The 23,767-nt window shown below is 47.3% G+C and overlaps 2 protein-coding genes across 3 annotated transcripts in view; one reads left to right on the top strand and one right to left on the bottom strand.

Annotated features, from left to right (window-relative positions):
- TG (thyroglobulin) overlaps nt 1–23,767 on the bottom strand; it is a gene marked incomplete at its 5' end in the record, with an annotated part of 180,634 nt that overhangs the window by 47,543 nt on the left and 109,324 nt on the right. The gene's annotated exons all lie outside the window — the stretch shown is intronic.
- The window catches only part of SLA (Src like adaptor), a 53,071-nt gene that overhangs the window by 26,823 nt on the left and 2,481 nt on the right, over nt 1–23,767 (top strand). The window contains exons 3-8 of one of the 2 annotated variants that reach the window (XM_084747921.1): nt 3,726–3,823; nt 12,480–12,579; nt 13,850–13,936; nt 16,405–16,508; nt 19,336–19,467; nt 23,123–23,267. In XM_084747921.1, the coding sequence (XP_084604047.1) occupies nt 3,763–3,823; nt 12,480–12,579; nt 13,850–13,936; nt 16,405–16,508; nt 19,336–19,467; nt 23,123–23,267 (629 nt within the window). In that variant the 5' untranslated portion in view covers nt 3,726–3,762. Of the gene's footprint in view, nt 1–3,564; nt 3,824–12,479; nt 12,580–13,849; nt 13,937–16,404; nt 16,509–19,335; nt 19,468–23,122; nt 23,268–23,767 lie in introns of those variants that run through there. The other variant, XM_084747920.1, reaches the window with a different exon arrangement.

The following is a 23,767-nucleotide window of genomic DNA, read 5'->3' as shown; positions in this document are numbered from 1 at the left end:
CAAGCGTCCAGGAGTGGAAAGAGTGTGGCCTTTGAAACCAGTAGACCTGCTTTGACCTCTGTATTACCTCTGTCTAGTCCTGAAACCTCAGAGCAAGCCGCTAGCTTGGACTATGTGAGCAATCAGGCATAGCTATTGCAGTGTTTAGCCCTGTGAAGAACAGAGCAAAATGGATCTTCTTGCTGGCTGCTTCATGTGTCACTATTATGGCTAGAGGTGACATGTTGAGTGGACAATGAGGCTCCTGACTAGTGGCCTCTGGCTCCCAAGCCTTACAAGATGGCCACAGGAGGGACTTTATATCTGTTATGTTGTAGAAGAGGTAGTTGACTCCAAAGGGAAGGTTGGCCTCTTAGGCTTTACCTTCATGCCTGCTGTAGCCAAGGCTGGCTCCTGTGTGACCACCAGGGTGGACCCTACTTTACTCTTGGTTGAAGTTTCTGATGTTCTCTCTCTTTGATGTTCGTTAAAGGGCACAGAAGACCTCCCTATCCATGGGCATTTGTGGGTAGTAAGTGTGCCATGTAGGAAATACACTTAGTTCTACTGTGGGATGCCAGCAGAGTGGAAAAGCTTAGGAGCTGTCAGACCCCCTGCACCGATGCAAACCCACAGTGGAAGGGGCTGGAGCTGAGCAGGCAAAAGACCAACGGAGAAGGATTGCTGGACATATAAACACTTTCCTTATGGCAGCTCCCCCAAAGACCTGTGATATATCCTCCCTCTGGGCGTGCACTGTCCAGTGTCATCTAGAGGACAGCATGACCACAGCAGAGGGTATGCTGTCCGAGGTCAAGAAAGATGGCATTTCTACATGGGAACCCAAGGCAGTTAGGCCAGAGATGCTGGTGAGAAGGTAGCCTGGCATGTGCCACCTACCTTCCCTCCATCCCAAAGAATATAAGGACAGAATTTGTTCTCTCTCCAGTGGGATTTTTTATAAAAAATGATGGCTCTTTTCTCTTATTAATAATCTTCCAAGAGCCACAGAGTCTTGATTGCTAGAATGAAGTGGGGTTAAAGGCTGACTCTCTGGAGAGAGTTCCTCTCCCGTTATCTCCTATTTCAGAAGCGGACACTGAGGCTAAAGGCCACACAGAAAGTATCTTTAGCCTCAACAGTGGAGGGAGAAGAAGGCAGCCACTGTGGTCCTTCCACCAGGACCTGGAGGAGGCCTTCTACAGAGAAAGTAGTGGTGGGGGCAGGGCAGGGATAGGCAGGGCCAGTGTTAATTAACTCAGCTCTCTCTTGCCCTTTTCTTATTGTTCCTAGAAGCAATTAGAATCTTACACCTTTTCTCCACCTCTAGCCACTGTAGGAAACTGTCACAGATTAAATCAAATTGTTCACTTATTTCCTCAGGGAGGCCCCAGCTCTCCTCTTTCTGGGCATTGTCACTTTTCTCAAATAAAAGCTCGTAAGTCGGGAGTTAACTCCTTCGTGGAGGCTCTATGAGGTGGTGAGCAATGCTATGGGGCTGTTGAGGTGACAGGGATGCTGGTGGTTCAAGGAGATCTTCAGCCCTTTTGTCAGGAGAAGGCAGGAGAGCATAACATGTCAGGACCCAGGAAGTGAGGTAAGAGCAGCAGGCTGGGGAGGGTCAGCTCACCCTGCCCCCTCCCCAGTGCACAACTTCGGATTTGTCTCTCTGAATGCACGATAGTTTCCTTATATTGAAAAAAAAATGTAAGCTTCCAATTTTCCTTCCTTCCTTCCGTTTATCTCTTCCTTCTTTCTCCTTCCATCTCTCCCTTCCTCCTTTCTTTTCTGTCTCCTTCTCTCTCTGGAGTTTAGGAACACAGGCTCCTCAAACAGCTCACAAACAGTTGAGAAGAACAGGAAGAATACTGGGAAGAGTTTGAATGGCATCATATGTACGGTGTCTGGTCAGTAGGTCTTGCCTTTATGAGGCCCTTGGCTCAGAGCTAGGTATGGATTAAAAGCCCAGAACTCTCCAGTCTGCTGGCAGGGGATGGGTTAAGTCATTATTCTTCCTGTACTTAAAAACATTTTAAGGAGTAAGACCATACACTTACTGTCCATGAAAACGTTGAGGACTCTTAACACGAGAACTCTTGAAATAAAAATTCCTTTTCATTCTCTTTGCTTCTTAATAGATGAGGTATTCCATCTCCTACTTCCCTTCCTCCAAAATTGAGATGTAGTGCAGACCTTCCTCTGCCTTCTCTCAGAGCAGGAATCTTTTGAGAATGTGTGCATACAGGACTTGAGATTTCAAGCTTAACAGTAGCTCAAAAGCCATATTCACTCAGTCAAAGCTGTACTTTGAATTTTGAATTCTGCTGGTTTTTTTTTCCCAGGGTTGCATCTATGGTTCAGTCTTCTCCCTTAATGATGTACAGCAAGAGAGAACCAGGGTCCCCATCAGCTACCTGGTGACAGGGAGAAACATCCCGTACCCTACAGGTTGCTGTGTTGCTGAATTTGTGTGGTCTAGGTTGGGTAGAAAATACTATTTTGACATGTGGTCTTCTCAGCATATGAGAGGCTGGACCTGTGCCTAGAGAATGGCTGCACACGCAGAGAACAGAGATGTGATGTGAAGCCAGGGTCTCAAAGTAATGAGGTCTTGACCCAAGCTGTACACTCAGAGCAGGTAGAATACGCTTCTGTTTGGAGTATGTTTCCTGCCAGTCTGGACATCGTATAGTCTCTTTTCCTTGTCCCCTAAAATGAGCACAACTCTGTCCATATTCATGGCCAACTTTTCTGTGCTCCCACCATCCTGGAAGACCCAGAGTCTCTAAGACTTTCTTCTCTATTCAAAATACTTGGACAAAGTCCCTGCATTTGAACGGGTGTCAACCTGATGACCTCCAACCAGACCATATGCTTTGTTTCACCTGCTTTATCTCAGTTTTGTGGCAACCATCCAAAAGTGGCCCCATCACCCTCCATATCAGCAAGAAAAGGTTAATCAGTTCATAAGTGAGAAGTACAGCATTGCAGTGTGTGTGTGTGTGTGTGTGTGTGTGTGTGTGTGTGTGTGGCTCTAGGACGAGGCAGATGAGATGTTGCTCCTTCACCTGTGTGTGACTTGGGATCAGTCATTTTCCTTTTTTTTTTTTTTTTTTTTTTTGAGTCTATTTCCTTAAGGCCACGGGGCTTTGCTATGATTAAGGCTACAGTAGAGGTGATTGTGTTAGGCAGCATGGACAGCTCACACCAACCAAGCAAAGGGTGGAGTCATGAACCTGGCCTTTGCAACCCTTTATTAACATGGGTGTGAAAATTCAAACAGACAAAAAAAGAATCAAACTAAAATGGCCCCACCATGGTTTGGCCCTGACCTTTCAGCTTGTGAAGCCTTTCAGCTCCTAAGTGTGGTGTGTTCTAAATTTCTGGGTCATGAGGGTTGTTGGCTAGAGTTTACGAGTGCAGCGTCTTTGGGGCTACCTAAGACACTGCTCAGCTTCCCCAGCACCCCCTGCTCTGCTCGTGGAGGAATGGAAACTTTTGCCACCAACAGCACTTGCTAGCAACTTCCTTCTCTGTGGTTTTTCTCTGTCATCCCCTTGATAAAAGAACTTGAGCTGTGCCTCTGTCACCAACACGCATGAACTGCATCTTGACTTAAAAAACAGCCGCCTTTCAAGAAGCAGGCTGCCTGAGAAATGATGCACCATGTGTTCTGAACTAGGTCACTCTCCACTCAGGGAGCTCTGGGTGTGCTTCAGTCTGCGTGTGTGTCTCTTGTACTGCAGGTTTCCAGTAACGTCCACAGCCCAGGAAGAGAGAGAGATGGGAAACAGCATGAAATCCACACCTCCACCCACGGAGAGGCCGTTACCCATCACTGAAGGTAAGTCTGACTTCTCTGCAGAGATACTTAACACAGTCCTGCAGTACCCCACAGGACAACCTGGACAACGCTAGACAGTGTTAGACAATGGCGCTGTTGAAACTGAGGCAGTGGGTACTGGTGTTGCATTGTACCAGTCCCTCATTTTGTGGTTCAAATATTTAATAATGAACATTTGGAGGGATTGGATGCTAGGCAGGGTGAAATTATTGTCATTTTGAGAGGGAAGTCTGAGATCAGTAAGCTCTATCTTTTTATTTTATAGTTGGGAAGACGGAGGCTCACAAACGAAATGCAGATCATATCATTAGCTCCTCACAGAGACCCAACCCAAGACTATCTCATTCTGAAAACTGGGCTTTTAATTACCGTGCTGGCCAGTCCATGCTATATCCTACCCCCAAACCCCACGCCCATCCCCCTCACACATACACACAGTTAGCCTTGGGGTATGTGGTCAGGGCCCCTTTGCTAAGCTCCCTGGCATCCTGCTGAAGATAAAAGAACCTTCTGTCTGGTGACTGATGCAATAGACCCAAACTCTAGGGGAGAAACAGGAGCTGTGAGTTAATCAGGATGGCCAAATTCAGCTATGTGGCAAGGAGCAAGGTTGAGGCCGACTTCCAGAGTTACGAAGAGTCCTCCAATGACTGGCCATGGGGTGGAGCGGACATCAGCGGGCAGAAGGCAAGGCTGATGATGGAGTCCACTGATCTCTAGGGTCAGTTATGCGTCCTATCTAACACCCTAATCTTTCTTTCTGAAAAGTTTAAATCAGGCCGGCTAGCAGAGCTGTGTGTTGGTGCTGCAGGGAGTCAGAAGGAAGGTAGCTGACAGTGTGCGTGCGAGGAGTGCCCAGGAGTGCCACAGGTGTCCTGTGCCTTGTTCTTCTTGTGTTCCCTCCTCCTTGTATCATCACACTCAAGGCCTCATGGTCATCTCCTAGAAGAGATGACAGTGTCTCTCCTCTGTGCGCTATAGCACTGGACTGGGCAGTTTCATAGAGTTCAGACAGCCATCGTGCTTGCTGACCGAGGGCTTCACACAAAAGATGTGCTGACCTGTTGTTGGGTACCCTACTTTCCATGGCACCTGTGGCGCCTTAACAAAGGGGCTTCTTACTTCCTCCAAAACAGAACCAAGAAGCTGCCTTTGCTATACAGTGTGATGGTCCTTCAGATGCCAGCTGTAAACAGGGGCAGGGCCTACCCCTATGCCCTTTTAAGTCAAAGGCAGGAGCACTCCTAAACACTTTTGATTTTCAATCTTTACACTTCCTTTCCTAAAGGAGAAAACAGAAAGAATGATGCCTATGACCATAAAGTGGACAGATTATGTGTCCTCCAGGCCTCTACCTCCCACATGCAGTTCAGGATGGGCTGCCCCATGCACAACAGCCCAGCTTGACTCCTTCCTGCCCTCCGCAGACTGGCCCTTTGCTAACCAACTCCTGGTTGCAAGTGCATCAGAGAACTGGCACTATAGTGAATCTTGCCCCAAATCCATTGCGGAGTTGCCAGTCTTCAGCCGGGCCAGAGGGGCCTGTATGCTTGAACAAGCCTCCAGAAAACACCAACCTCCAAGGACTTGCCAATTTGCTTTTACTTTTTAAATGCTAATTGCCATGAAGTAATGTTTTCTTTTTCCATTGTGTGGGCAGGAGATTACCCCCTAAGAAGGGGGCTGAGGGGTCTCCCCTCTGACTGTTGGTTTAGGAGAATTCCCCAGGGCTGTACCAGGGTTTAATCCACATAGGCACATCATTGCCATGTCCTGAAAAGTTTCTTCTGTTGTCAGGCCTGATTTGATTTTATCTTTCTTCATGCACCTGTCTGAGTGAGGGAGAAGGTGCCAGGTTATTGCTGCTCTAGTTGGCTCTCATCAGGCAGTGCCTGTCTATGGCAACAGCTTCCCCTAATGGCCTGGGTGACAGAGAGCTCAGGGCAGGAGGCTTTCAAGGAGTCTTAAGACAAAAGACTTCTTTTAGACTTTAGGAACTCCTTCCAGCATGCCACAACAATGAATGCCTGGGCATGTGGCTTCCTTCTAAAGTAAATTTTCTAGAATATTCTTCTTCAGTGTAATTCCTAGGGACCAATTTCATAAAGAGATCGTCAGTTTGGTGGGAATAGTACACATTTCCGACTCCATGGAGTCCCAAGTGGTATCCTTAAAGCTTTGTGATCTAGGAGAAGTCCCCCAGCTGTCCATGGCTTTTCTCAGGGACTTCACTATGACTTAGTAGTGAGGGTGGGAACACTAAGCTCCTCCTGAGGTCAGCTACCTCAGTAGGCTGTATCTACATGGCCAGCCCTTAAGCATGAGCTTCCTACAAGTGTGAGCTTCCCTTAAGTGTGAGCCTTCCTCAGGTGTGAACATCCCTCAAGTGTGAACATCCCCCAAGTGTGAATGCAGTGGAAATGGCAACTCTGGCAACTTTCTCACAGAATTGCAAATGATGAATTTCCCAGTCCATGCAAACTTCAGACGCCTCCTCTGGGCCACATGCATACAGCATAGAATTAATTAAAACCGGGGGCCTCCCAGGATGTTGGGGAAACACATATTTCCCTGATAAAGACAACCTAGTTACTCCGCTGTAATAAAGCCCCTCGTCTGCTACTCGTTTTCTTCCCTCTACATCACTGTGACCTTAGGTGACATCTCATGTCACAGGTGACTATGCAAACCATCCTACTTGGCAGGGTGGAAATCCCACCCACTCCACCTACATTTACATGGCTGATATCCGTGACAAAAAGAGCTGAGAAAAGCAAGGGCAGGAAGGAAACAGAAATCTCCAGACCCAGCAGAAGTGCGAGGGCAGGTGAAAGGCAGATAGTAACAGCAGGCTGTATTTCCTACCAGACCCTAGAAGCTCTTAAGTCCCTAAAGCTAGCAGATCCCAGGTCACTGCCAGTTTTGTCTCTGCAGCTAATGCACATTAGGAGGTGAGTGACCAGGTCATCAAGGTGGCCTTCAGTTCTCATTTTCATGACAGTAATAACCTTCATGTGGCTTGGTGCCTGAGGTGTGTCACACACAGTTCTAAGAGCCAGTGCATAAATATGCACCTCACTTAGGAATAGCATACCACTTGAAAATTCCTTCAAAACAACTCTTAATTCTTATAATAGCCCAGTCACACTATCATTACCATCCGCTTCAGTTTGCAGTTGAGGAAACTGGGGCCAGGAAGGTCAAGAGAATTACTTAAAGGCCTCCAGCTCATCACAGAGCACTGAGGATGAACAACTAGATGAACTAAGTCCAATATCCCCTCTCTCCCTTTTTAAAAACTCCATTATATTCCAGGGTAGACTGTGCTCCAAGATAAGACGTGCCTAGTGTAACGAAATAGGAATATGCCTGGTCACAGATTCAATGACCCAGACACTGTGAGATCCCATAAAGGAAGTATCAGTCAGATCTTGGCCTAGGTCCTCATTTCTATATCACTCACCCAACATGCGATGGCTTTAGGTGGGAGGGGATTCAAGTTCTGGGTCACTTTACCCTTAATGACTATCATAAAATACAAGTGACCACCCTATCATGTCCACACCTGTAGATGACAGGACCCTCAGACCTGGCTGCCACACACCAGTAGAACTTGGTTAGCCTTCCTCCAAGCCAGCCCACAGCTCCATCTGCTTGGCTATGCTCATATGTGCTGCTCCTTGGCAGAGTTACTGAAATATCAGGCCTGATGGTGACCTTGTAGGAGCCACTGGGTTTGGATATGACTCAAAAGGGAATGAAAGCAGAAGTTGAAATAAATCAGTCATTTAGCCCTGCACCCACCAGCCACGTGGGCTGCCTGAACCATCTCTGAAGGCTAACTCAGACCTGGCCTTTATCTGTGGAGGACAGAATGGTGACTGAGAAGAGCCTGGACACAAGGTGCAAAGAGAGTTATATGCAGTGACCACAGACCTGCAGTCTCATGCTGTTCCCTGGACATGTCATTAACTCTCCAAGTTTAGCCCTCCTTGTCCTGCAAATAAGAGCAGGTGACCTATAGGGCCGAGTAGAATATGAGAGGGAAGGGACGGCTATAGCCACCAATGGGGCTACATGAGCAGATGCTGGCATTAGAACAGAAGCTGTTAGGACATACTGAAGAATAACTATGCCTCAAAGGCATGTTCCTTATGGACCAGGTAACATGTGTGGCCAGTAAGCTCTGTATGGGCTCCTTTCCACTCTGGTCCCTTCCTTACATCATATGTTTGTATATTCTGTTCCCTGCCTGTACTCTTTCCCCAGGTATCAGCAAATATTAGTATTCTGAATTTCCTTTTCTCTTCTTACCAAGTGGTGTTTGTGTTTAGATGAGCCAAGGGTGGTAAGATGGCCCCACATCGCTATCCCCGTGTAGCACTAACACCGAGATGATCCAGATGGAGCTGGCCTTACGTGTGAGAGAGCATGTTTACCCTATGCGGGAACGGCCCCGTGAGTCACGGAGGCCAGCCCCGCACATAACCTACCACAAGGCAGATTTCGATAGTTCCCATTTTTATATGGGAACAAGCCAAGCTCTAGTTAGTTAAAAAAAAAAAAAAAAAAAAAAAAAGAAGGCCTCCTTCAAATTGCAGAGCTCCAACATGGTGCCATGTGGGTCAGTCCAGCTGACTCCAAATGCTCTGGGCTCCTTGTGGCCAGCACACATTTATGCTGTGACTCTGAATACTGATCAGGCCCCTCCTCCCTTAGCCCCTCACTTTCTATCTCACTCGTTATTTGGTTGGATCTAAATGTTTAGCTCTCTGAAAAAGGGACCGCCCTCCCACTCTATTTCCAGATCACATGCTGCATGTTTAAGTCGGCCTAAACACGTAGCCTAACTCATGTAAAAATGTCTGCGGCACTTTGTCAAAAATGTTTAGTTTTTTTTTAATTTAAAAAAAAATAAGCATGTTCAAACTTTCACCATGGCTCTGAGAAGGCTTGAAGATGTTTTTGAAGAGAAAGCATATACCCTACCCCGGCTACTTATTTCCCTGTAGGTATCAGAGCTGAGGGAATCAGGAGAACCATGCAATCGAATTTGATCACTGTGGCCAGGCTGACGTCCCCTGGAGGTATCAGCCAGGCTGTGTGACTTCTTCTGATTTGTCCACTGGTGTTGTGTCTCTGGTGATAAGGGAAGGGAGCACATTTGATGTTCCTGCAAGGACCCTTAGACAGAAACCCAAGTGCAAGGGTATCCTGGTGATAGTTCACTGTCATAATTGTGAAAATATGGCTGTTAAGGAAACTCCAAGAGCAGCTGCCTTTGCTACCGTGAAACTGTAACTCACCCATGAGCCCCCCTTTTCCCTCACTGGATCGCTAGTATTCACAATAAGCTTTTGTGTTTTGTTTGTTTTCATTTTGTTTTGACATGATAAAAGATAGCTTTATAATTTTTCTCAGTTTTAACCCAGAGTATACAGTGTGACCGCATCAAGCCGCAAACACCTTGGTGGGCATAGGCTCTATTGAAATGTTCTGTTCTTGTTATAAATGTCATACTTCAGGAGTCATCTCAACCCTGTTTTTCATAAGGGACTATGCCAATCAGTTTTTCCCTGCCTGGAATACTTTGGGGATAGCACAGATGACCCCACTATAGAGGGCCATGTTGTTTTCCACACACTGTCTGAAGTATCCTTTATTGGCAAGCTCCAGGCTGGGACTAGGGCTGCCTGACACTGAATACCCAAGTTCTTAGTCCACTCAGTGCTCACAGCCAGGAAAGGCACCACTCTGACGGTCATATAGATGTTCCAGGGCAATCGTGAGACACTGCTTCAAAGCAGAACGCTGGGCAAAGCCTAGCAGAGCACCGGGCCTCTTCTATAGGTTGGAGTTGCTGAGGGATGTCGGGAGTGAGAAATGGGCCTTGAGCCAGTGTGACTGGGCAGAGGAACAGCATCTTCAGGGGCTCTGGGGTCTGAGGAGCAAGAGAAGCCTGAGAAAAGCCTGTCACTCTCAGATGAGGCAGCTGAGTGAGTAAAAGGCTGTTTCATATTTGGGTACACCAAGGCAGGAAAAAAATGTGTTTCTATCTCAAGAGCACCCCCTGCCCATCATGGCTACAGGATAGGGAACTCTTGGTGGGGGTAGGCATGAAAGGTCTCCTACCCTCAGGCACCCAGACTCTGAATAGCAGCCCCAGCAGCTAGGTAGACTTGTAGAAAAGATTCACCCTGGGCCCCTCAATGGCCAAGTGTTCCCTGTTGCCCTGTGCCTCACTGTGCACCTGCACCTTTTAAAATTATAGGCATTCACCAAGTTTGCACAGGGTTCAAGCCCAGAGGCTGGCTCTGCACCTTATCAGGATTCAGGACCTCTGGTTTCAAAGTCAATCCAACTTGAGGGCTGCTTCTAAGTTGTGTGGTGGTATCTGTGCAACAAGGAGAGGAACCTCTTTTTACATTTTTATTAAAGCAGAGTATCAGAGTGATTCACTCACAGGCTCAGACCAGTAGTTTCACTGAGCCAACCTTCCCGGTCTGACCCAGCTGTTTCTAGGGAGCCCTTACTCCTTTCCAATGACTCATTAGGACACTCACTTTTGGTTTCTGCTTGCAAACTTCTACATAGCTTTTGGTCCATGACTCAGTTTCCCCAAATGAGCAACACATTTGCGTGTGCTATTCCACTGTGATAACTGCTTTCTGATTCATTCACCAATTAGCAGTTAGCCCCTTTCCTGAAAGCTCCATTCATCTCAGTTACTCAGTCTCACATTTACTCTCTCTGTCTCTGTCTGTCTCTGTCTCTCTGTCTCTCTCTGTCTCTGTCTGTCTCTGTCTCTCTGTCTCTCTCTGTCTCTGTCTCCCCTCCTCTCCCACTCTCTCTCTTTCTGCCTTAGTCTATGCAAGAGATTTAAAAGTTGGCCTGTAGGGATTTCAGACTCTGAGAAGTCAGAGCCGGGGTCTCAGTACAGGTGACTACATCACAGAAAGAGACTTGCTGGGGACCCAGCCTGCACAGCTGAGTACCAGGGTTCTACTGAGGCCAGGGCACAAACAATGACTCACATGACTCTGGGATCTAGAATGTGGCCTCCTGTAAAGCACAAAGGCACGGCCTTACCCACTGCTGCTGGTCTCAGGGCTGAGGCTCAGTGAACAGTCACTAAATGGATAAGTATAAGCCGGAGCCCAGATGTATGGGCCCTGATGCCTGGCCAGCTCCCTTGTACACATGCTGCTTCCTTGCCTGCACCAATGCACAGGAGTTATGGAAAATCACTAAGGATGGAAGCAAACGTGGCTTGGCATCAGGAAGGAGATTTGCATCTTATCACTGCAGCTCTGTAGCCACTGGGCTCACATGAACCAAAGAGCATACTTGCCTTTGCAAAAATGTCGTTAAAGTCTCAAACATGCATAAGCTTATATTAGGGGGAGGCAGAATTTAGGTCAGGCAGAGTCTCAGGTGTCAAGTTAAGGAATTTAAATTTTGACATACCTACAACAGAAAGTACTCACATTTTACTCAGTTATAATCCCACTTAAAATCCCTGTGGACTAAAGGCATGACATAGTGCCCATCCATTCCAAGCAAGTTTGTTTGTCTGTTTGTTTGTTTTTAACCACAGAGCCTGAGCTTCCAAGGCCTGGAGAATTCTCACAATTGATTGGCCTGACCCTCTCTCTCAAGTACCACAGATGTGGGACACATAGGGCCTAAGGAAGGAAGGCATCTGATAAAATAGTACTAAGGATTTTAAAATTATAATTGTAATTTTATGTTTTATGGTGTGTTTTGATAAGATTGACTCCTACTACTTTCTTGTCCCTTTTCATGGTGGACACTTTTCAAGTTGTCCTCTATCTATCTATCTATCTATCTATCTATCTATCTATCTTCTGTTTCATGTGGCTCACATGGTTTAAGTAGGATTGCTTGCCTGGGCATAGATGGAGAAATATTTACAAGAGTTTGGGTGACTTCTCAGTGGCCACACCATTGAGGGCAGTGACTCCCTTTCCTGTGGCAAACCATTAACTGCCAGTAGTAAGCACTTCAAGGAGTAGTAGGGCCCTGTGAGTCCCTCCGAGAAGGAGTCTTTTTGTATCCTTCTGGGGAAAGATTCTTTCATCTCTCATCCCATTTTCAAGATGGAAACACCGAAGCTTGTAGGCACAGGGCAGACCCTGAAAGAAAGCCAGGTGGTGTGACTCCAGCTTCTAGACCTCGGGTCTTTTTTTTTTTTCCTCAGAGAAACACTAAGGTTAAGGTAGGCCTGTAGGAAGAGCATGTTTGTGGCTGTAAGAGGCCTGAAGGCCTCTCTTCAGGCTACTCTCACGAGGAGGAAGCCTGGAACATTGGGTGGTGAGAGCAGAGTTTCACAAGCACAAAGTAGGGGACTGTAGTGTTTCTCAGCTTTCCTAATGCTGTGACCCTTTAATACAGTTCCTCATCCTGTGGGGACCCCCCAACCATAAAATTATATTTGTTGCTACTTTATAATGATAATTTTGCAGCTGTTATGAATTGTAATATACATACCCAATATACAGGGTATCTTATATGTGACTCACAATTTGAGAACCATTGCTCCAGAGGACCGCCCCTCCCCCAGCACCTTCGTCTCTCCCTATTCCCAATTGCCTCCTGTGTCTGGTCAGTCCAAACCCTCTACTTTGCTTCCTAGGACTTGAGAGCGACTTCCTGGCTGTGCTAAATGACTACCCATCTCCCGACATCAGCCCCCCGATATTCCGGAGAGGAGAGAAACTACGTGTGATTTCTGAGTGAGTGAGCCTCTCAAAAACATGTATGATCCCCTAAACTAGTCCCATCAGATTTCCAGATAGGGTCAGTTGTCCAGTTCTACACAGGCGCTGGGTCTGCTGTGATGTGAGAAAAATTTTGTCCCTGCTGTGACCTGCTCTTTAAGCACTCCCAGGACCTTACCGCCCAGTGGCAGGAGTGTCTGAGTATCTGAACATGCAGGAAGATGTCACTATTCACTAGGGCATGCTGGGAAAGAGAAGCCACGATAACAGCACTGTCTTCATTCCTGCCATCGTCTTTCAACATGATTCCAAATGGCTTACAGCACAAGCTAGGGTCTCTGCGTCATTTGATTTAGTCTAATTGATCAAGACATGCAAATGGATGTTTGGTTACACTTGAGGGAATAAACCAGTACAGGAAGCTTTTGTTTTCGAAACTCTTCAGCTGTGCATATAGCTGAGGAAATGAACTGTTGGTCCCCCAGGGGTGACACTGTCAACACGTGAGCAGGTTCCCACACAGCTTGTGGTAAGGGACGTCTGCTGGGTATATAGGCTCTATAAACTAAATTTTTGGGCTAGGGAGATAGTTCTGTTGGTAAAAATGCTTGCCATGTGAGCATGGGGGCCTGAGGCTAACCCTCAGAACCCAAATTTTAAAAAGCTAGGCATGATAGCAAACACCTAAAATCTTAGTGCTGAGAAGAAAAAGACAGGCCTTGCTGCTGAACAGCCAGCCTAGCTTACTTAGCAACTTCCAAGCTAGTAAGATACCCTAATCTCTAAAAATAAGGTTGGCTCAGCATGTAAAGATGCTTGCTGCACATGCCTGATGACCTAAGTTCAATTCCCCAGACCCAGGAAAAGGTGAGGGGAGAGAAAGAGCTACACAGAGTTGTCCTCTGATTTTTTCATGCATGCTGCAGTAAGCGTATACCCCATCCCCAACACCATTCTTATGCACAAACACACACACACAGGAATACATCCAGTAAGTGGAAAGTAAAACATAATAGACAGTATTTCTAGAAATGACACCCAAGATCCACTTCTGGCATCCACATGCACACATGTGACACCCAAAACATACCAACACACACACACACACACACACACACACACACACACACACACACACACACACGCACATAAACAAGCCAAAGTTTCAACTGGAGAAATGCAGGTCTAAGTGGCGATGACAGATCTTGACAGAGGAATGTCCCAAATTGTAGTGAGCTAGTTTGATTCACCCGTGCATATCCCCCTCTCTGCTTTGTCTTGACAGTGAAGGGGGCTGGTGGAAAGCCATTTCTCTCAGCACTGGCCGAGAAAGTTATATTCCAGGGGTATGTGTGGCCAGAGTGTACCACGGGTAAGTATATCTCTGCACGGCATCCCTCAGTCATGACGTGTGGGTGTGGCTCAGGTGGTAAAGAGGCTCCTGCACTGTATAGTGGAAAGAAGGCATTGCTTCAAGAGATTATTTTACCAAAGCGTGGGGCTACTCCTTCCCAGTTTCTAGGACTTGATTCCCCAGCAGTAAAATGAAACAAGTTGGACTTTCTTGCTCAGAGGTAGTGCTCCTGTCACACACCTGAATGCTCCAGTACTGTGTCTAGGAAGCAGCCTGGTTCAGTAGCTAAAAGTCAGTCTTTGTGGGTTCAAATCTTGCCTCTGTTTCTTCAAGGCCATGAGACTATGGACAAGCTTCTCAGCTCTGTGTATGCTCAGTTGTTCACGTTGTAGGATGATGGGGGTACGAATGGAAAATCACACTGCTGAAGGGGACATTCCCAGAGGAATAGGGTGGGTGCTGGGCAGTACAGGGAGCACACTTCTGGAAGCACTGCCTCTGTTCCCTGACTAAAGGCAGCCACAGTTAGAGGAGCAGCCAGCATATTGGGCTCTTTGCTCCTGCAGCCAGATAGAGAGGCCTTACAGCCTCCTGGGTGGCTTCAGTGACTTTGGCTTCAAGCCTTGGGAATGTGGCTTAGCCTTGTCATACCACAGGCTCTTCCTCTGCCAGGGTACGAAGGCCAAACCTCAGCTTACACGCACACTGTAGAGAGGAAGCAGGAAGCAAGCAGTCACCACTGTTCGAGTGGTAAAGACCTTGACAGATTCCACAGGCTTCCACTGGGAAGACAATATAAACAATGTCCACACTCTTGGCTCCACTATTGGTGATCTTAGTCACCTGTACTCAATGTGCGGAGGGTGATCAGGGATGACGCCTAGGGGAGATAGCAGTTAGCCATCACGTATAAACCAGCACACACTAACAAGCTCCTTCATAGTGAAGGCGTAGGGTAGTTGTAGGAGCCAAGGTAGTGAGAAGCCAGGAGACTAACATAACCCTGGCCCTGCCAGCCAGCCCATCTAATTTGTAATAGCATTCCCCAAAGCACAGAAATGAAAGAAAGAAAGCACAGGAGAATGGCCAAGAAATTTCATGTCCCTTCAGAACACACAATTTTTCTCTCTCAACTGATTATAGCTTGGAAAAATTATCTATTGAATCTGGTCTCCAGGCTTCCCTCTTGGGCCTGAGGCCATGTGGTACCTGTTTAGGAGATCTAGGTGGGGGTTTGCCTTCACATGCTTAGTGCAGTAGCAACACACTAAAACAATTCATATCCCTTCCTCAGTTACAAGTAGGACCTTGTGAGGGGGTTGAGTGTACAAATGTTTGCCATTTACATTAGAACTAACACATCGTGTATCTTATTGCACCTGGGCACAGCTGGAAAATCTGAAAATAAAGCATAACAAGGAACATGATCATGATACTGAGCCCACAGAACCACTTCTGCACCTGTGGTGTCCTGGAGCCTGGTGCTCCGGGGTGCTCAGCCTGCCTGCTTCAACCCAGCTTATGTGTGCCTTGCTGAATAATGCAGGGGGAAGGCTGAAGTGTTACTGTTTTCCACAGACTGGGTTAGGCCCGGGGATTATCAGCCAGTTAACAGTCCTTTCTCTAAAACACAGCATCTGTTACATGAGGCATATGCTGGCCACCTACCAACAATACATTTCCCCCTTGGCAGCAATCAGGGAGAGACCAATATGAAAAGTAATCAGAAGTCACTGGATTTGGACTCAGATTGCTCTGGTGCAGTTGTCCTCCTATGAGCACCCCGAATGTCACTGTACTGTGAGACTGCTCCTTCCGCTTCTGTTTGGTGATTGTGCAGTGTAGCAGTTATCCAGTCTCACCATTAAGTGAAAACAGTGAGAACATACACAGAGTGACAGTTCTGTTTTAACATGAAGAACGGCAGCAGGAGAGAGCACTGCTTGCTCAGTAGCGGGACCACAATGCACCTCTTCCCTTCCCTGTTACCTCTGTCCACTCTTGTCATTCCCAAACCTATGCCAAACCTATACTGGTCACACCCCAGACACCTAAGGGAACACAACAGCGCAATGTTGGAAGTGTTGCCTTGGCAGAGTATGAGGCTGCACAGACACAGCTGGCAACCACACAGTCCAGCACCGCACAGGGTACAAACCTGATGGAAGAAGACCAGGGCCTGCTCCAGGCAGTGCTGAGAAGCAGGGCAAGAAACAGCTCAGACAGTGCACATCGTTAGCGTTCTTCACCTGACACTGGGCACAAACGGCTACTCAGGGCACTTCAGTTGAAAGATTGCAAAGTGAATGACTGAATGAGTGAGTGAGTGAATGGATAGATGGATGGATGGGTGAAACAACAGTTGATTCCCTCGTCTGTGTAATGTGGGTAGCTTTTCGGCAATGGGCATTTAACTTTGTGTTTACTCTTGCGCTAGCCACTCCTGATTTCTCATGGCCACTTACAGCTGTCCTCTTCACTCCTAGCTGGCTGTTTGAAGGACTAGGCAGGAGCAAAGCTGAGGAACTGCTGCAACTGCCGGACACAAAGATTGGTTCTTTCATGATCCGAGAAAGTGAAACTAAGAGAGGTGAGCTGTTTTTAAGGCCATGTGGCCACACAGCACATTTTGCTCTCAGCTGCCTTGCTATGGATCTGTTGCCCTTCTCCCACACGCACATGATACCACCCGAGCCTGTGGTCATCCCCCTGGTGCCCTGGGCCTGTGGTCAGCCCCCTGGTGCCCTGGGCCTGTGGTCATCCCCCTGGTGCCCTGGGCCTGTGGTCAGCCCCCTGGTGCCCTGGGCCTGTGGTCAGCACCCTGGTGTCCTGGGCCTGTGGTCAGCACCCTGGTGTCCTGGGCCTGTGGTCAGCACCCTGGTGCCCTGGGCCTGTGGTCAGCACCCTGGTGTCCTGGGCCTGTGGTCAGCACCCTGGTGTCCTGGGCCTGTGGTCAGCCCCCTGGTGTCATACCCACCCCGAGAGCAGGAGAATAGGGATAGGGCAGGCCCCAGCTCCGTCAGCTGAGAACCTATGTGAATGCCAGGCCTGAGCAGCACCTCAACACACAGACTGTGGCATCAGGACAGGCCTGACCTGGGCTCACCAGCTCTGTCCCTGGCCTGACTGTTCATTTCTCTGAGCTCAGATTGTGTATTTGGAGAAGTCATCGCGAGACTCAGATGGAGTATACTTGGTGTTCTCGGAGCATGCAGGCCCTCAACAGCAGTTACCTCCTTGCTGAGTGAAATGGGGCATCTCAGAGATTAAGGACAAGCAGGTGTGAGCTTGTAAACTCACAGAGATCCTTATCGTTATGACTTCCTGTGTCAGTAAAAGGAGAAACAACAAAGCCCTTGTCACCCTCGAAGCAGGGGAGCAGTGTCAGCCCTAAATTGTCTCTCTTTCTGGGAAAGTACTCAGCGCCTCACCTGTATGCTCCCAGGGCTTCAGGACACAGGACCCCCACTTCCCTGTGCCCTCTCTGGCCCAGCATACTCCTTTGTTCCAGTTCAGGACAGCCAGTGTAAAGAACTACTTCACAGAAAAGTGTGTGGGTAAGAATTCTGCACAAATCGAAAGCTCTAGCAACAGAAGGTCTCTTGTAGTGATCGGGGCTATCCTACACATGCCTCGTAGACCTTCTACAGATTACTGAACTGGTTGTTTCTCTTTTTTATTTTATTTCCATTTTAAGGATATTTTTAGGTTTCCCTTTTGGATTATCATGTAATTACATTATTTATCCTTCCATTTCTTTCCTCCAGACTCTCACATGCACTCCTTCCCACTTGATCTCTTTCAAATTCATGGTCTCTTTTTAAAAAAATATTATTGTATATTCATATATGTGAATATATATATATATATATATATATATATATATATATATATATATATATACACACACCTATATTCCTAAATACCTGTGTACAATCCTTTCAGACTATATAACGTAACTTGTATGTATGTTTTCAGGGCTGACCATATAGTATTAGATAACCTTCACTGGGAAAGACTACATCTCCCACACCTAGCATTCCTTAGCTGCCTGTAGCTCTTTGTCTAGGGCCGAGGCCTTTTTAAATAGAGGAAACATATTCAAGCACTCAGCCTGTTTCTCATTCACAGGAGAAAACACATGAACATCCCCAGGACCTATTGAGGTCTGGGGGGCCACTTGATGCTGAGGATGTCACTGGGCTCTGGATAAGCAGCGACTGTAACATGTAACCACAGATGTCTCAGGACAACTTCCTCTCCAAAGCCTGCATACCCAAGAGCAACACAGAGACAGAAGCCATATATAGGCTCCAGTGGTCTCCACACACAGAGTATCCAAAGCTCCAAGGCTGACATGACCAAGGGGATGAAGGACCCAGGGCATCACAGCTCATAGGCAAATCACTCCATCCTCAGTCCTCAGAGGGTGGAGCCAGGTAGCAGACCCCTCCTACTGGCTATGCACAGTTCTGATGATTTTCTGCTTGCCAATACAGGCCTGCTTGCTACACTTCTAGTTCCTGTCAACATGGCAAGAAGTCACAGCATAGGTGGTTCTAGAACCAGGATAGGAATGCAGCTAGATACACACGCCCCTCGTGGTGGTCAGGAGGCCAAGCCTGAGGCCTGTACCCAGTGATACCATCTCCAGTGAGATGACTCTGGACACATCTGATGCAGGGTCCTGAGCCTCCATGTCTCCCTCTGTATGATATTCAGGGGGCAGTCTTTCCCAGGCCTTTCCTGGCAGCACAGACTGAGTGAGGGCAGTACCTTTCTCTCTGCTGCAGCCACACCTCAGGAAAGCTGAAGGATGGAGCAGGGGAGGCAGGGACTCAAACCTGACTTAAGCCCAAGGGTCTTACTTTACACTAGGAGACACCAAGGCTAATAAAGATGATGGTACCTGCAGGGGCTCTCATTCACTGATGATGTTGAAAGAGAAATCCTATCTTTCATAGATTTCTCAGTGACTCATAACACAACCCAAAGGCCACTTGCTCCAAGTTTCTAAGAAAATCTGGCTTAAATAAAGGTGCAGGGAGCATAAAGGGCGAAGAACCTTTATGCCCTTCCATAGCATATAATGTGGTGACACTAGAGAGTCAGGGGCTGGAGGGGACAACAGTTACTTAGAACATGTCAGCATGCATTTGGGAAGGGCTCAAGGGACACTGAGACCGTATCTTCCCTAAGCAAATGCAGAGGATCCCAGAGTCTACAAAAAAAAAAAAAAAAAAAAAAAAAAAAAAAAAGGGAGGGCAAGAGGAAAGGTGACCATCTATTCCCTTAGGGCTGGCCAAGTCACATGTAGAAGCACTAGAGAGAACTAACCTAAAAGATGGGCTGAGGCAGCCTCTTACTCTTATGTGGGACCCTATGGCTACCCTTGACCCCTGCCATCCCCTTCGTAGGCTTCTACTCGCTGTCCATAAGACACAGACAGGTGAAGCATTACCGCATCTTCCGCCTGCCAAACAACTGGTACTACATCTCGCCAAGGCTCACCTTCCAGTGCCTGGAGGACCTGGTGACTCATTATTCTGGTAAGGAGCAGCCAGGGTTGGTGGAGTGAGCCATGTGTGCTTCTGCATGACAGTGTTTGGTAGGTGGCACAGGCCACTGCGAAAAGCCATTGATTTTCTGCTACCCATGCTGTCATCTGTGCATGATAGTTCATTGTCTCAGGCTAAACAAGAACACCCTGCACATGTTTCCTGGCTAGCAGAATGTCCCTCTGCAAAGCACACCAGGATGCTCTGTGTTCACAGCCACAGATATGTACGGTAGACATATTGCCTCTCTATAAGGAGTTTGTCTGCTTAGGGGACCCTGGAGCATCTTTCTGATAATACTCATTTCCCCTTCGCTGCTTGTCAAAACTTTTTCCATCTTCAAGACGAACCTCTCCCCACTTCTGTGTGGAAGCCATAGCAGTCCCTGGAGCATGCTGCTGTCTTTCTCTCCCTATCACTTCAGTCAGTTAGTTGTGGTCTTGCCTATGTTCACCAACAAGTTCCCAGCAGAGAAATATGTCTCCTAGGCTGACCAAGTTGGGGAGAATCCCCATGATGCCAGAGCATTACATGGCTTGTGGGAATAAAGTACTACCAGTGAGAGATGTGTTACACTGAGAAGCTCCAAATACCAGTCTTCTTGAAAGAATTGTCTGTGGACCAGGAATGATTAGCAGTTGGCTAGGTTTCCAAAGATGGGCCCTGGTTCTCTGTTCTATATCCTATGTCTGCTGGGTGTCAGTTGTGTACCTGGGGCTGTGTGACTCTTTCTGACTCACTTTCTTTCTGTGCAAGGAGGATGCTAATGGTTCAGACCTGTCAGGCTCACAGTGAGAGTCTATGGAGCTGAACTGTGGAAAGTATTGAACCGAATGCCTGGCACAGAATGGCAACTGCTCTCCTCCAGCCCTTTCCTCCTTGGCTCCCCTGCCCAGATAGAGAGAGGGAAAAATGGCATTGTTTTTGCTTCGCCAACACCTCCCCTCCCCTTCAAGATGCTTGACCTTGCATTGGCAACCTCATTTACATTCTTTAGGATTTGGGGTCTTTAGCTGAAGAAGTGAAGGGCATTGCAAGGAGAAAGGAGCCCATAGAGGACACCTCTGACCTATGAGAAACAGCAGGTATTGAGCAATGGCTGATGAGAAAGACATATGTGTGCTCAAATTAGGTTGTTAGAGGGATACTGGGTAAGGCCTCGACCTCTTGCTCACTAAAGGTGATGGGAACAGCCTCTTGCAGGGCATCGCGTGACTGCTAAAGACAGTGGTCCATGTGCAATGTCTAATGTAGTTTGACAGTTGCAAAATAATTACAAGTATCGCTTCTGTGATGGTCTCAAAGCTAGTAGCTAGGTAAAAGTGAAAGAGGAAGAGAGTTCTGGACTTCAACTACCTATGCTGAAACAAGGATTGTTTGTGGTATTTGACTTTTAATAACAAGGATTAAGCTGACCAGAATTTTTGCATAGACAATAGTAAATATGAACCTGATGCCACTCCCTAGAGCTCTCATGACTGGGAGACCACGTACTTCTGGGTTAGACATACCTGTCACTCCCTGAGCTTCTGGACTACAGCAAGGACATTAAGCTGGTGCAGAACTAGTGCCTTCCTGAAAGACAGTCCTGACCATCATGTATGCCAAAGGGCTACAGCAAGAAGCTCACCTCTGCCAAACTGAGAAGAGCCTGGGAATCCAAACATTTCCTCTCTCTTCTCTGAGATCTCACTGGGAAAACGGACTCAAGAACAGAGTTTCTGGGGCCAGGGTGAATTAGACGGTGCATTACAGCCAACAACCTATTTTTTTTCAAAGCCATGCACTGTCCTTGGCATGCATCACTGGTTCCAAGTCAGTGGGTCAGGACTGCTGCTCCCATTCCCATGGCATTTTGTTCCCTATCTCAAGTATAAAACTACTAACTTTGAAAGTCATACCCCACTCTCCACTCAACTTTCAAAGTTAGTAGTTCATATTTGACCATGTCCCCTGGAGGGGGAGACCTGACGGCACTCAGAGGAAGGATAGCAGGTTACCAAGAAGAGACTTGATACCCTATGAGCATATACAGGGGGAGGAAATCCCCCTCAGGAACAGTCATAGGGGAGAGGAATAAAGGGAAAATGGGAGGGAGGGAAGAATGGGAGGATACAAGGAAATGGGATAACCATTGAGATGTAACAAGAATAAATTAATAAAAAATTAAAAACAACTACTAACTTTATGAAGTTCAGACAGAGTTCAGTGAGATGAAATGGGCAAAGTGAGCTCAGCCTATGGCTCATATCACCTGCTCATGCGACTTTGTGCACTCCACATGTGAGTGGATGTAAAGCAGAACACCCTCGGGATCCATCTTGCCATGCAGTAGAACTGCGATGACTCTGGGCTTCATGTCTGCCTTGTGTCCTCCCTCACTATCTGAGATGCCTTTGATCATCTCTAGCCCCAACAGGTCACTGTTTTGGATGCACACACAGTCAAGCTCTTCCCCAACTCTGGCACCTGTGTCTATGTGGGTAACATTTGGGATTTGCATGCTGTCCACCTGGAAACCAGGATTTGGGGCCGGGGACTGTCACTCTCTACTAGGCTGTTGTGCTCCTCACACGGTTTTATTATTGGGCAAGGACACCCCCAGAAACCCACAGATCAGATGAAAAGAGGCCACCAGGGATGTAGATGCTCTCTAAAGCCCAAGGATGGGTGGACTGAGGCCAAGATACCTGGGTCCTTCTGGAGTCGTGCTGTATTCCTGGCATCTTAGACCTCTGGGTCTCCCCAGGACTGAGGACAGGGCTGAGGCCCTTGACCCAAGTAAGGAGGAACTGACGCCTTAGTCCTGAGGTACCCAAAGTAACAGCATCTTTATTTCTTATGATGCATGGGCCAGAAAGGCTTGGAACTCATGGGATTATATCCTGTTGTTCCAGGAGAGATGAAGTGTTACAGGCCAGATACTGTACATCAGTGGAGGGGAGCAACAATGGGCTTTCCTTACTTTTATTTTTCTCCTACAGAGTGTTCAGGGTTAGAAGGTTTTCCTTGTTCATGCATTGCCTACTTTCTCTGTCTTGCCTTTTTGTTTTCTCCTCCCTTTTCCTGGGTCTTTTATATTGTTTCTGCTTTTTCACTGGTCTCCTCCTTTGTTCCACTCTCTTCACCTTTTCCTCCTTCTCTCTTTCCCTCTTTTTTCTTGCTTCACTTGTATTCCTTCTCTGAACATAGCTAACTATGTTTTGGAGGTGCCTGTGCTAGAGTACATGGGCTCATTCTCTGACCCAGCCACGTACAGTTACATGAAATTCTGCCTAGTATGGAACCTCTGCTCACAAATGGGTCTTTTCCTGCTGTTTTCTTCTGTCTTCTCCTTCCCTCACTTCTGAAAGTGGGGAGAGCAAGGCTCAGAGATGCTTGAGGTAACTCACCATCAGAGCAAAGCTGTAACGAAAGCCCAAGACTGATAGACTCTGATTCCACATCTGCTTGTTGTCCATGTAAATGGAAACCAAGAGTTCCTATCCTTCAGGGCATAGCAACATTGGTGAACTCCCATGGCCCCATAACATCTTGGCCTCAGTTTCCCTATGAAAACAACTAGGGATCTATGGTGTTCTGAGCCTCTGTTTTGTTTTCCATACTGTCTACGGCATGCCTGACTATTGTGTGCTTCCATCCACAGAGGTGGCCGATGGTCTATGCTGTGTGCTCACCACACCCTGCCTGGCACAGAACACACCTGCTCCAACAGCTCATCCATCACCTTCCACCCTTGGGTCATCTGTCACCTTGCGCCAGAAGACCTTTGACTGGAAGAGGGCATCCAGGTGTGTGTGTGTGTGTGTGTGTGTGTGTGTGTGTGTGTTTGTGTGTGTGTGTGTACGCACTCTCATGTGCGGGCACTTGTGCGCATGTGCGCATGTGCATATGTGCATGTGTGCCCTTCATAAACACATAGGAGCACCAAATAGTAGGTGATCCTGGCATAAGAAGATTTATGAGCAAGCACCTGGCCATAATGATAGCCCTGTGGGCACTATGAGCAAAGGGAGCCTCTGAGCTCAGTGAATATAGCCTTGGGAGTCACATAGCATATAGAGTCTACAGTTTGGTGAGCCTCAAACATTTCCCAAGTTCATTTTCAATGTGAACACCACATTTCTTTTTAAACAGAAACACTCACCCTAATCTTTCTAATTATTAAAGCCCGAGCTGGTAACACACAAATAAATCTGGCATAAATGTAATATTTAAAAATCTATTTTCAAAGCTTAAACATTTCTCCCAAATATTAAAGTAACTCATTATCTCTGAAAGAGAAAAGAAA

Source organism: Acomys minous, assembly GCF_964271855.1.
Source record: "Acomys minous genome assembly, chromosome: 12".
NCBI classification, from domain to species: Eukaryota; Metazoa; Chordata; class Mammalia; order Rodentia; family Muridae; genus Acomys; species Acomys minous.
The sequence above is the reverse complement of the archived record's forward strand: the minus strand, read 5'-3'. Positions and strand labels throughout refer to the sequence as shown.